General features: G+C 45.7%; 1 protein-coding gene across 1 annotated transcript in view; it reads left to right on the top strand.

Annotated features, from left to right (window-relative positions):
* Positions 1-8,836, top strand: part of LOC144175771 (uncharacterized) — a 77,503-nt gene extending 68,667 nt beyond the window's left edge. Inside the window, exons 11-12 of the mRNA XM_077704785.1 lie at positions 2,332-2,405; positions 8,366-8,836. Of these exons, the coding sequence (XP_077560911.1) occupies positions 2,332-2,405; positions 8,366-8,503 (212 nt within the window). The 3' untranslated portion in view covers positions 8,504-8,836. The remainder of the gene's footprint in view (positions 1-2,331; positions 2,406-8,365) is intronic.
* Positions 8,837-14,412: the final 5,576 nt, after the last annotated feature.

Here is a 14,412-nt window from a genome sequence, read left to right as displayed (position 1 = left end):
CGAGTTGAGCGGAGTTTCAAGTTAAGCGAAATACCGGACATTTGTGGCCAGCACGCTGGAATAAGAGCTCATGCTGGTAACAAAAGCCCCATTGCATAGGAGGGCTTTCGTAGAAAGGGCAAAAACGTCCGCTGAAAAAAAAAAGCGAATTCTTTTTTGGGGATGAAACAACTGCTTGATGCTCGCCTGTTTTGCGTTCACATATGAACCATAAAAGCGTTGTCATAAAAGCGTTCTGGAGCTGCTCAATGCATAACATCAATCATTGGTCGCCGCCACTACATTGCACCTTGCTCCGAAGCAGGCGCGGCATTTTTGTTGTTTCTGTCGCCGCGGGAACGTCTAGAGGCTCCTCTTCATCCTCACGATCATCTGCTTCGTCCACGGCCAGCGTTCCCCTAAGGGGAACATCGGCCTTGTACAGCGTACCTTTGCTGTTTATGAACGCGTTGAGCCTGTACTTGGAGCTAAGCGTGGGAACGGAGTAGCGGACGTTTCCAGATAAGGGAGGAGGGAGGGGGCAAATCCTGTGGGAGGGAAATGCAGCGCAAAGACGTGTCCATTCAACGAATATATCCAGATAACCCAGTACGAATTGCACCTTCTTGTTTTGGCGTCGTCTGTCGTGCATGAGCGCAAATGAGCAGTGGCGACGCGTTGAGCACGCTCCAAACGTCCATGCCGCTTCACTTCAATCGGTATTGAAGGTGCCAGTAGAATTTATCATAATGAGCGTTCCACCGATGATGTCACCATCATCGACACCTGCCGTCATTGCGCGATCGGCGTGCGCTCGCGCTACTTCATTTTTGAGTCGCCATTGAACATTCCAACCACTCGGTCGCTCTCTACTCTGTCTGAAATCCTCTCTCGTCCTCAGTGATCAGAGAATCCCACAGTGCCTGCGTAAGAGGTGTATTAAACATTTTCCAGACCTACTCTAGTGAAAAAAAAGAAAATTGTTGAACAGAATTCGAACAGGCTGAAGATTGTAGGACATCTTGTAACGCAGTCGTCATCATAAAATACGGGCTTCACTGGTTTCACCGATATGGTGTTATGCTGTGTAAGTTGTGGAAATAAAAAAGGCGGCTTTCAATTTTTACCTTGGATATTCTCGCACTCGACTAGATTTTCTCAGCGGGTAAAATATACTATAGTTTTTTTTTTGTTTACATTACTTGCGAACTCCTCGGCAAGAAATCATTCGAAAGCTTGTCTCAGATCAGCATTTGCTTCCAGGAGTAAGTGAGCTGAGGCAGAAAGTTGGGTTAGTCCTTAAGACTGATTATAAAGACGCATGTGGGTCCAAAAGAATGCATAAACGCCCTATTTCTCTCTCTCGCGAAGCCGAGCCTTGACACGAGGCGCGCTCCTCGCTCCGAATTAGGGAGGTAAGCACACGAGGATCTTGCACCCCCCCCCTTGCGCAGCGTCCCAACCGTGGTTTGTGTTTTTCACAGAGACGTTAAACGCCGTCGGCTCTTTTGGTAGCTGTTTCGCCAGCGTCGGGTCACCAGCGGCCACCAGCGTCGCCATTTCGCGGCCGTCACTGCCACTCCATGCCCTCTGGCCGCCTTCTGAGGCGTGCTCTCTCGGCAGCACTCAGTTAAACACCTGGTGACCTTAGCCCAGTTCGCCGTTGCCAGTGGTCTGGCGAGCGGGATTTAGTGGGCGTCTATCTACCTCTCTATTCCCCCTCTTCCCCCACCAGCGACATTCGGTCGTCCTCTTCCTAATAGAATAATTTCTCATCATTTTAAAACGCGTCCAAGATGTGGTGAAACGCACTGGGAGGGGAGGTGCGTCTCTCTGGCCACCAGGTCAGGGGGGGCACAAACAAACTGCGCCGTAGCCAGTGCATCGCAGTTGAATGCTGAAAAATGGTTCGTGAACAGAAATAATAGCGGGTTCGATGGCGCCAATAAACGTGCGGAATTACGTACAATATTTTCTCGGAAAAATTATTCGAATGGCTTAAAATAATCACGAGATATCCCCCTGAGCTGCCTTTGGTGGGTAAGTAAAGAAGCGATATAGTTCGTACATTCAATCAGTCAACTGCTTTGTGGTACAATAAGCAAGAGAACCTGCGGAAAAAGTCTGTGGGAGAGTGTATTTTATTGCTCTCTAGTTTTCTGTTTAAATGATGTATTTTAGTGTACTGCAGGATCTTTTTAGTGAGGTGTTCGCAGACCCAAATGTGGCCACGGCTGTGGCCCTACTCTCGCTCACCAAGTGGCCCGAATCTCAGCATGAGCTGAGGAAGGCTGTGCCAGGTGGAGGCGCAGAAAGCGATGGTGACCTCCGCTTCATCTTGCTCCATTGTAGCCGAAGGCGTTTGTGGCGACAGCAGCAGCAGCTCGGGAGCAGCTCGGCCACAGGAGGCGACCAACCCGTTCAAGGTGAGCCAGTCCCAGCTGCTACAAACAAAAGACATAGCATTTACATTGAATTAAAACTCACTCAAATCTCTCGCTCGAGTTGAAACCTAGTGCTACCGACAGAAGCGAGCCCAACGAAGCCAGTAATTTCTACCAGTACGCGTGGCACAATATCTCGCGAAAAGGAAACGCGCAAAAGAACAAAGCGGAAAAATTACTGCCAGCGAGTTTGGCAAGCGATAGTCTCTCTTAACCTCCTCAAACGCGGAAATTTTGCACTACCTTTATGTCGCTCGATTTGGCGTCCGGCAAAGTGAAAAAAATCGACAAAACGACCCATATATGTATAAGCAGAGCTGCAGATTTCCAAAACCACTTGTGTTAGTCGGACATGTTCCCAATATTTCGTGCCAAGGAAAAGTGAGGCACATTTGAGACAAAACATAAGCACTTAACTCTAGTTGATCCTGTCGATAAAGCAGTATTTAATATATAAAGCCTGAACGACTTGGAGGTGAACATTTGACAGACTTCTGTCTGGTTGAGAAGTTACTAAAGAGAAATTTAATTATGCTCCAACCATTCGTACCTAGACGAAACCCGACGTTTCGAATCCGGCTCGGCTTATTCTTCATGGGTGACTGGGGCCACACTGCAGCTGCGTCTTGCGGTATTTCACCGTTGGTGCCCTCCCGCAAAGCCTTTTGCTGCGGCACGCAATCCGTGTGTGTACACCGAAGGAAGCGTACCAAGTGAGCTATTGAGGCTCCGTGGGGTTCGACGAAGATGCCACGACTCGAGGGAAAGCCTCCAGCTTTTCGTGGATGGTCGTTCCGGATAAGTCAATTTTGTGGTCGGCCACTTCACAGTGCTCGGCCACTGCGCTGCGTTCTCTATTCTGTTTCCGTTCTTCGTTTTTGTGTTGCCTAATCCTCTCTGGGAGATTTTTGCTTTCACCGATGTATGACGCGTTCAACTCAGCGCAAGGAATGCGGTGAACGGTCCCGGGCGCTTTCTCTATTGTCGGCCGGTCTTTTGGGCAGGGTTTAGGCGGCCTATGGGCGAAGGCTTGTGGACGATACGCCAGATTAAACGAAGCTAGAGTATTCTTTGTTCCGGGTGGCTCTTAAAAATTCCCGCGAGTAACTATTCCAGCTGCCTCTGCGCTTCGTTTGTAGGGTCCCTCTTTAACTTTGTATACACGTCGCCATGCAAGACAGCTGAAAAATTCTGATCGTAGTCATGGCGGTCTAATCCCACAGTCGAGTTGATCTCGAAGGACATCAATGCTTGCGTGTTTTTTCTGTTCATGAACTTCACGGTTTTACTCTGCGGTCAAAATTTGGCACATTTTCAACGGCAATTTCGATAGGAGGCCACTCGATTTAAGTCTTACTTCACCTCGGGCGTGCGGTTGTATTTCTTGAACGGCTTCTTCTACAGAAGCAATAATTTTTGGTAGGTGGGGGATCATTGCCACACTGTAGCTGTGTCCCTTGGCCAGAACAGAAGTTTGCTCTTGAATGAGAGTGCGGGATGACAGGTTGGTCACAAAGCCTTGATCCTGGGTAATTTGCGGGGGCACCTTTTCGAGAACAAACAAGAAAGCATGAAAGTATAAAAAATACCACGGAACATTGGCGACTGCCGTAACAACAGCACCAGTGAAGCAAAATGACGTGTATTTTTCTTGTCATGTCATCGAACGATGTCAAAGTGTGTGTGTTAATGTTTTTTTTTTGAAAATCTTTGCTACTATTGGCCACAGCATATGTGTCGGAATGTAGTTCTGTGGTTGATTTTTAGAGAGTTGTTCAAACCTGATTCGGTTTCGGTTCTGTGCAACAACATGCTTTGAATCGTTCGTTACGCATTCATTGTATATCAGTCATTCGCATGCCGTGCTCCTGCCATGTTGTCGGCCGTAGAGCAGGTCGTATGAGCCGGCTAACACCGCTGGTATTGATGTCGTTCACTTTTCGAGGCGTACAAGGTGGCTCAAAGCTATCCGCGTCACCTGAGCTGCTCAGCTGCCAGGCATTTCGCCCCCACCTTCATAACTTGCCTGGCTCGCTCCTGTGCCACAAGAGGCACGGTCCCACCAGACGGCCGATTCGGCACTGTGTCTGCAGACTGTCAGTGCTAATGTCTACACCACACCAACGAGAACCAGCGGCAAATGCGTCAGTTTCTGTCTGTATGCACGCAGTCTGCCAAATGGCTCGCCTTGTGGAGCAGTGAAGGTTGCAAAGCAAACTGGCGAATACAGTGTAGAGAACATTACCTAAGTAAAATTAAATCAACGCCAAAATAGACAAATCCCACCGGGGATTCTAACCTGATAGTTGAGACGCACTGCACCCTAACGAAATATGAACTATATAAACCTGATAACTACCCCTTCAGATATTTTATTTTTTTTAGTTTCAACATTTCGAGCAGGTTAGGGCAGTATTTCTTGAATAATTCTTGTCAGTAGGTGTGTCCCAAATCCCCATAGATATCTTATCACTGGAAACTGCGTCTCTTAGGCGGAGAAACGATCGCAAATGTGCGGCCTTTCTGCTGATCGCAGTGTTAGTTCACCACGGGGGAAACGTGCTTCCGTACCTTGGTTTTACCGGAGTCCTTCAATGCTTTACTGGTCAGGAAACTTCGCCGCTAGTTCCATATAGGGACCCCGCGCGCCACTACAGGCGCCACTGCCGCACGAAGGGCATCCAGCCGCCGCGTTCTCGGCGTATTGGCCTGCTCTTGGCGTGCAAACGCTCGCTGCTCTTGGTGTCTGCGCGCTGATTAAGTATGTTTTTTTTTTCGTAGTAGTTAGCGATGAATAGTCCAGTCATCACCTGCCTTCAATAGGGTTTTATTTTTGTAGTAAATTACCGTAGACTTCTGCCGCGAACGGCAACGGCTTCTGCGTGCTCTGGCACAAGCGCTGCGCCGTCGTGTTTTCGGATTTTTAAATCACTATTTCTTTTTTTCTTAAAGCAAAAGTTGTAAATACCACACATACGGTAGCTGCGTAGTCACGAACTGCTGCGGGCCTATCGATAATACACTAAAAAAAAAACTGAAAGAAACCAAGTACGCATCGTTCAGACTACGCTTAATGAATCCGTTGATTGCTCTGGAATGCACACAACACTAAAAGAGATAGCCCAATAGTATTGTCGTTTTGATGAGTGGGTACATACTTGAGAACATCTAAAAACGCCCCAGAAACGCGAAGGATCAAAACACGAAGAGATATATGTTGCACCATGTGTCTTTCCACTTCCACGCTTTGCAATCCTTGCAAAAACAGGAAGCAAAAAAAGAACAATAAAACTGATTTTATCACACGCAGCAAAAATTCATTGTTACAAAGGGAAACAAAAGAGGGCCCAGTGTACAAAAATCTCTTTTTCCGCGCTGCTATGTGCAGCACACGGAGGAAACAGAATATTGCCACGTAGCCAAGAACGACGCAAAGCTTTTCTGAACGCAGCGAGCAAGCGAGCTCCTGTTCTACAAAAGACTAGAATGAAACACAAACGTCGAAGAAGCAGTCCGCAGTGTGACGTGCACAGATAAACGTCGATAAAATGAGTTGCGCGGCGATTGCTATGCATGCATAACTCTCGGAACGTTATTAATTTCAGATCCACGGAAATGGGATCGAGAACATTGTCGAAGAAACAAAAAATCAAGTTGGCGACAAGGTGGCACCCTTTTCATATCAAACAATATTGTCCGATGGGACGTACGACAAAAAGAGCAAACGGGCGCTCCGGTTGAAACGCCAGATAAGAAACCGGAATCGGCCACGCGCGGTTACAAAACAAACAAGACGAACCCTAAGGGAAAACTCGCGGAAATATGAAAAGTAAAAGCACAAGGACCTTCCAAAGCTTTTTTACACGCGAGCCTGGGCGCAAGGTAATACAAGTTTGCAAACACGTAATAAAGCACTGCTACAACCTGACTGATATGACAAAAATCCGGTTTTAAGTTAGCCTTGTACAATTCTTGGTCCATGATGCTCTCAAAAGGGTACATTGCTTTTCCATTCTCACACACAGTGCATTTCCACACACTGTCACACACTTATAATCGAAGCTGAAATCTCCCGTTTCTTGCCTTGGAATGGCGCACCTCCATTTCTCTCGCAGCTCACCGTCGCTCGGTCAACAGAACAAGGAAACATTTTCTGTGGTATCGTTGTACAAGGATCGACATCCCGGGACGCAGCACATGTTAGGCATCGTCGTTGCACTACCTAAGTCGCATCAAAAGAGCGCGAGATGAACGTTACATTTTGTATCCCGCACGAAACAAACACAACTCGCCGCGGCTCCGCCGTTCGAGCCAGCCATGGAGGAAAGAAAAGGTTAGGAGAGGCCCTGACGTCACATTTGTGAAGCCGAGTCCCGCCATGACTTGAGCCCACTGAGCCTAGCACTCTATCCCATCATCCTTGGCTGTCTCCGCTTTGGTTTGACTAACATGGCGTTGCCCTGCCCTCCCGCTTCGAAGCGAAAACAGCTTCGTCGCTAATTCCTCGGTGCGATGTCATGTTCTAAGCTGTTGATTTCGCCTTCAATTTGCCCATTCTAACCCCCACCCAAAGTTTCAATCGAAAAAAGCCTTTGTTTTTGAGATAGGACGATTTTTCAGCTCTTAAGCCTGGCAAACTAGCGTTTCTCGTCGTCATAGCAACAGGCTCGCAGGATGGCGAACGCAGACGACGGGAGCAGTTCGGGGTCGTACAGCACTGCGGTCTTTGCGCGCTACGTCTCAGCAACGATAAATTTCGCTTCATTTTACAACGAAGAAACACAAAGTGAGCAAAGAACGAACTGTGGCTCTCGCCAACACTGAGCGAAGGGGAATTTCCCGGCAGGTCGCCGGCGGCGGCAGCAGCTCGCTCCGCCGTTCTCGACGCAACGTAAGCGCCGCTGCAGCCGGGGTACGAGTTAAGGCCGCCTCCGACGGCGGAGTTTTCAAACTGGCCTAATCTAACAACGTTTGTCATAGCGACTGCGCTGGTTTGCAAGCGTAGCGAGGCAGCCACATACCAAGCGGCTTAAAAATTTGTCCGTTCTATTTGCCCAAATTTGGCCGCCGCAGTTGTAAACAAGTAAGCAACATTGCCTATGGGCTCAAGAAAAATGACGTCACTCCCTTCACACTTTTTGCAATGCATTGGGATGCTAGGGGCCTCTCCTGAGTATTCTTTCCTCCATGGAGCCAGCGCAACGCCACCCGAGGAGTGACCTCAGTGAGAGGGTGGCGCCACCGCGCGGCGGCCAAACGCAGCATATGAAGCTCTCCCATTGAGTTACGGAGCAGTTTCGTGACCAGTAAAGCATTGAAGGACTCCGGTTTTACGCATTACAATAAAGGCTTCGCTTGACTTTCATTCCAAATTAGCTGCGTTAACTGCTGACTGTTCTTCCACCTTCAATTTGCCGTAGACGTTCTGCTAGCGGGGCAGTCGTGCAGGCAGCGTACAACTGCAGGGAAGTGAAGTCGGCGCAGGTTGCATGCCGGATGCTTACCTGAGCCTCGAGAACTAGAGGAGGCTCAGTGCGATGCAGACGCCCTGCTCGTGTTTAGAAAGTCCGGCGTCTCTCGCACATGCCAGGTACACCGTAGTAGCCATGCTTAGGTCTGTGGTGAACGTCTCAGTAGACACCTTTGCTGGCTTCAGAAGCCGCTGCGGTCTGCCATTCGTCTCAATTGTTGTCCACGGGTTCCCCATTTGGTGGCCGTCATTGCCATTGCTTTTTCCTTTCCTAGCCGCGCTTAATGCAGAGTAGATTGCGCATGCGGTTTCAGGAAGCAGTCGAGGCAGACGCCGAGCCGCGCGTCTCCCTCGTGTTCTGCTCTCGTAGCGCTCGCTCTGAAGGCAGAGCGAAGCGAAAGCGAACGGAACGCTTCCGACATCTAGCGCTGGCCAGACCAGACGGTAGAGCAGCTCTGCTTCCCGTGTGCAGGTGCGGCAGCGGCCGGGAACTTCGCCGGGAGGACGCCGCTACGGTGGCGGACGGGACGGCGCGCGTGCAGGCGTCAAGGCGCCGCTGCGGAAGGGGCCGCCCAAGCAGCTAACCCTCCTCGATATGTGGAAACAGTGAACGTGTTGCCCTGCTGCGTCGTTCATAGCGTGCCTAGCGTGATGTGGTCCGCCGTCTACAGCATAAAAAAAGCAAAGAATGCAAGCCCTGTGCGAGGTGTCAGCGCGGGAAGAATTTGAACTTGAGTTCAGCAATCACTCTAACTTCCAACTTCCAACTGGAAATTGAATTCCTAAGTTTTTGTCTCCTACCTAAGGGACTACAAGGGTCTCAGTATTGTATAAATTATGCGATCAGCACTCTGCCTTTTGCCACAACAGTGTGCATTAAACATTTTCTAGCACGATGATGATGATGGTTTGATTTTATTGACGCAAAGCTGACATGGGCAAAGAGCGCTAAACACAAAGTTATTTGATGAGGAGAGAACACGAAATAAAATCAGTTAAAAAACTATGAGCACGGCTGGTGTAAAGGGCCAGGGTGAAGAACAAGAGTGGCTAAAAGATAAATAAGGTGGCTGGTGTAAAGGACCAGGGGTAAAACTATGCGTGGTATGAGATGAGTTGCAAAAAGTGAACTTCTGATAGGAACTTAAAGGTGCGCTGAACAGAAAACATGGCATCGTCTCCTAAGAAGTATGACGGGTGTGGTGGAATATGTCGTGTGTGTACACACTAAAAATATTTACGCCCAAAAGGGTGCTTCAGCTTGTCGCCGCAGGAGCACCCTACAAACAATATTTTACACCCTTTAGGGTGTTTGGATTCTGTCGCCGTAGGAGCACCCTTTGTGAAGGCTTATAACACCCTTTTTGGCCTAGAAGTATCCTAGGGTGCTACTTAGCCCCCCAATCTGTAGGAGCATCTTCTGCGAAAGCACCCACCTAAAGGGGTACAAAAAGGGTGCTTCATCCTCGGTTCATCAATGGCGCAGCAGGTGTGAAACCACATATTGCACAATATGACACACGATTATGATATGAAACATTCGTGCTTTCCAAGCTCGGTTCTGTGAGACATTCCATTGAAGCTCAACGTCAGCTGATAATTTCCTTGAACTTGTGTCACCGATTGTTAAAACATCATTTTAGAGTCAGGAGCCACATCTCAGTACAGAGTTATAACTTTAGAGGTAGTTGATTATTCAAAACGTCGTAAAAAACCAATTATATGTGCACTTTGCCGAACTGCAGTACACATCCTTCGAGCTTCACTGCACAGCATAACCATGCTATGCAGTGAAAGCAATTAGGTGTGCAACACTTGAACCACACAAAACTTCCTTGAACCTTAAAACCCTTGGCTTCTCAGTATTGCATCAAACGTCCAATCACGGTAGCTACCTGCAATGTTTAGTGCCTTATTCTTGAGCCGAGGAAGACCAAATGCAAAATCTATAGTTTCCTCCGTACTGCGGCTCATAATCTACTCATAAAAGTGGGTACCCAAGCCATTTATTTTCTTTTTCATTATTCTTTTTGCTTTACGAAAAAATATTCATAAGGTACAGCACTTGTACGGTTTGGTGGTATATCGAGTTTTATAAGCATACATTTAGACTAAATGACCCCACATAGCAATAACAAGAACTGCAAACATCACAGAACAATGCATACAATTTTCCTGGTGAAGCCCATAGTTGAAATGTAATGTCATTGTTCCTAAAACATTATTTTATCATGAGGCTAGCTTGTACATGGTGCCTTGCAATATGTCCCTGCCGGTGGATGCGGGGTCATTTGTCACTATTGCAAATGAAAAGCCAACAGCGAGGGCCCAGTCGTTTTGGCTAGTATTACGAGGTGCCTCACGGCAAGCATTCTACATCTATAGAAATTTTGAGTTGACTAGAACTGAAAAGAGCAAAAGATTCTCTACAAAACATTCAGTCTATCCGCAGCTTTAGGGTTTGCCAATTTCCATATTTGGGTTTCGTCTGCCTTTCTTAATAACATTTTTCTTTTGATAGGAAGGTGCATAACCAAAAGCAAAAAGCTTTTCTGTAAACCTTTTGTAGCTATACAATTGTTACAAAATATTTTACTCTAAATATGGCAGCTTAAGCTGAGAATATTTGTATTTGAAAACATTAAAATAAATTTAAATTGATCATAAATTTTTAGCTGTTTTTACGCAAAACTGCACATGGGCTATGAAGTGCACCGCATGGAGGGCTCTTGATTAGCTTTAGCTAATTTGGGACTTTAAGGTGCACTGAAATCTCTACACATGCGCTTTTTCACTTTCTGTATGCACCAGGAATGAGATATGAATTGCACCGCAGGGAGGGCTCTGGATTAGCTTTAGCTAATTTGGGACATTTAAGGTGCACTGAAATCTCTACACATGCGCTTTTTCACTTTCTGTATCCACCAGAAAAATGGCTGCCAATTTAGACAGCGATTCTTAATAGTAGTTGACGTGCATTTTAAAATAATCTCAAACATTATAGCCACAAAATTAATTTTTACAAGTTGTAGACATTGCGCATTACACCAGACATTGGACTACACTGTCAAGAGCTTTGACATCTACAATGACCTCTACAAAGCAAGCTTATAGTGGTAGAATGTTTCATACCATAATTACTGTGCGTTCAGAGCTCAAGTGTGAAGTATGGATACTGCTGCTTCAGCAAGAATGGAGGATGAGCACCCTTCCTGGTTCTGAAAAAAAATAACAGAGGAAATGCCTTAAGCAGGATTCTGAAACAGGGTTGAAAGAAACAAGAATGAACAAGACATTTTTTCAAAACATGTAAAGCAATGCAAACAAATATTTATTTCAACTTCATTTCTACAAAAGACTACCTCATAAGACTGGTGAGGGGGTATTGGCTAACAAAAAAGAGCAGAGAGCACTTATCCAAAAATTGTACAGAGAGCACTTATCCAAATTATTGTACCCAAAAATTGTTTGAGCACCTAAACTAATCACTGTTCAACAAACTCATAAAAAATGTTTGAATTCATAAAAAACCAGTGGTAAACACAGGAAACAGTTAAAACAGAATGACGGCACAAGTTTGTCCCGTCGTTCTCTTCTGTGTCCAGGGTTTTCCTTTGGTTTTTCATCCATTCAAACATGTACCAGCTAGCCCAGTCCAATGCCTTGGTATCATAAAAATATGGATAGTCAACCCTTACAGAAAGCTGAAAAAAAAAAGAAAGTATAAAGTAGGTGACAAAATTAAAACGACAGCAAAATGGTTGGCTTTTAATTTTAAATGATAATATATAAAATAATGGCATGAATGAAAGTGAGCAGCACGCGAAGTACCATGTTGCTAGCCCGACATTCCACTTTGCAGGAAAATGTCCACTTTCAACACTACATAGGTCAAACATGCAATGAGGCATTCCTTTAGGCCCCAAAAAACATACCATAATTGTTACAAAAGGTACGAATTAGTTGGAAAAACCTGACCACAACAAATTGGAATTGGTGACTAGATTGTTTCAGAAATACACAGCGACATCATATAAAAATATATGGTTCCCATAAAAAGATTGATCATAACAAAAATTCCGGACTACATTTATCAGACTGGCATCAATGTGCAAAGCAGTTTAATAAAGGAAGACGGGCTCCACTTAAAACATGTTAATATTGAGAGCTCATGTGCTTCCCTGCAAGTTGGGTGTGTAAACCCACTGACACCTTAACTAACCCGCCTGAATCATCACTTTATAAACATTGAGGAATTTTACGAATTGGTTTATTGTAGCGAGTTGTCTAGTTTATTTCCATATGTTTCTTGGCATTTCGTGTCTAATTCTAAATTTGGTGACTAGATAGCTTTTACTATGGCCATGCACTGGTGACAACGAATATTTGATTTTACTTTAAAAAAATTTTAGTTTTGTTTTATTGCTCACCAGCCAACGATCCGAAATATCAGAGGTGCTTAAAACGTATGTTGGCATTTCCTTCCTGCACTGTAGTACAACTAATCATGACTTTTACCATAATTTGTTCACAAATCGCAATATTGGGAAAGTATTCAGCCGAATGAAAATGTCATTTCAGAAGCATGCACAATCAACAAGGCCTCAATGACTCTCACGACGTGGTCCACTTGTTTCTGTCGCCAATAACCTGATTGTAGACAAATTCTACCGAAGACGAAGGTAACATGCCTTCTTGGGTGATGAATATTTAAAAAGCCTTATGAGTAAATTAGCTGCTGAGCACGTGAAATTGTGGCATTAAAACAAAAGATCCGTCTGCGGCATCTTTCACTTGGAGGGGCGCTTGACCACAAACTTTGAGAAGCTGGAAAATGCTCCATGAGCCGCTCCAGCCAGCAGAAACGATGCAGGACACAAGTTGGTAGGCGGACCGTTGGCATCCTGCGATTGTGAAGATATTTCTTTTTCGTAGATGCTCTTCTTTTTGTACCACTGTTTATTTCACCTTTAACAAGCAGCTCAACTCCGTAACGTTCGCATAATAAAATTCTGCAATGCAGAACAGTTAATAAAATGGATTGTTGGGCGAGTTGGTTCATGGCTTCAAGAAAATTAAAAGAGCGCAAAGGACGAGGACAAGAGCGCGCGTCCCGTCTACTGTGTTTCTTTGTCCTCGTCCTTTGCGTTCTTTTAATTTTCTTGAAGCAGAACAGTTAGCAGGGTTACCTTAATTTTGCTTTTCTACGAATTAACACAATGTAGGTAATCTGCACACAACTACAATCAAACTACTATTTTCACCTACTTCACTGCTAACATCAGCGTTTGACTGCTCAAGCACAAATACAGGTTAGACATGTGAGCAATCTGCTAAAGTTATCCCCACAAACTGAACAATCAGGCATCAGAAATCGGCAAGGAAGGAGGTGGCACCTTTAAATGGCACTTTTTTCGTTCAAAACATGTAAATAGGACAGAAAGACTCATAACGTAAACTATGCTTTATATTTAACCTCATCTGTTATGGTTTTCAGGCAAAGCTTACAACTCACTTCAGTACCTTCAGCTGGTGGAGGGCTCTGAAAACTCATTGCGGGCAAGTGGGTTGAGTTCAAGCTCTCCTATTTTCACGATTTCGTCCCGCGTTCGTGAACCTGGGAGGGTAAGGGTACCCTCCAGCCGAGTGACGACGTGCAGCGAGCTCGTGGTGACGGTGACTGACGGACTGACCGCGAGCTGCTGTGCTCGGCGGTGTATATAACCAGAGTATACAACCTTTCACTACTGCTATGAGATAGACCCATAAACGCACTTCAATATGGCCTTTATATTTAGCTATTGGAAACATGTATAATTTCACCTTTATGTTGCACCTGCTACAGCAGCAGGTATTATACCAAAAACATAAATAAAACGGTGGTTTAACACGCCAAAGCTACACTTAGGATTTGGGGAGCACTGTGGGGGAAGGCTTCGCATTAATTTTGACCACCTCGGTATTTTTGTGCGCACCGAAATCTCAAAACACGGGCGTCTTTACGTGTTGCCTCCATCTGAAAAGCGGCCACAAAAGGCGGTATCTAACCAACATTCGCCTCCACAGCACACCACCCTAGCCACTGCAGTGGGTCAAACATATGAAATAAAGCGAGTTTTGGAGTACAAATGAAAATATTAATCACACGTCTTATTTTCCCAATCGATCTACCTTTTGAAACCCACCATGCAATCCCCCCTCCCCTACCGGCCTACCAAAACACCTTTGTCTCAAGAGGTAATCAGGCTGTTGTTAATGAAGTAAGTATTTACAAATCGAGACTTGCCACCGTTAAAGTCCTGCACTTTGTTTTAGAGATAAGCGACATTAGCCATTTGCAGCACGAGGAGTTAATTGTGTTAAGATCAGATTGAAAGCATTGACGGTAGTAGTTGAAAGAAATTGTGTGATAAATTACAACATCATCTGCAAATAGACCTACATGGGAGGATATGCAACATGGAAGATAGACAGGACCAAGCAGCCTGCCTGGGGGGACAACAAAGTGGCACGAGCAAA

This window comes from Haemaphysalis longicornis, unplaced genomic scaffold (assembly GCF_048455015.1).
Source record: "Haemaphysalis longicornis isolate Haplotype H1 unplaced genomic scaffold, Haemaphysalis longicornis Haplotype H1 scaffold_3, whole genome shotgun sequence".
In the NCBI taxonomy this organism is placed as follows: Eukaryota; Metazoa; Arthropoda; class Arachnida; order Ixodida; family Ixodidae; genus Haemaphysalis; species Haemaphysalis longicornis.
The sequence above is the reverse complement of the archived record's forward strand: the minus strand, read 5'-3'. Positions and strand labels throughout refer to the sequence as shown.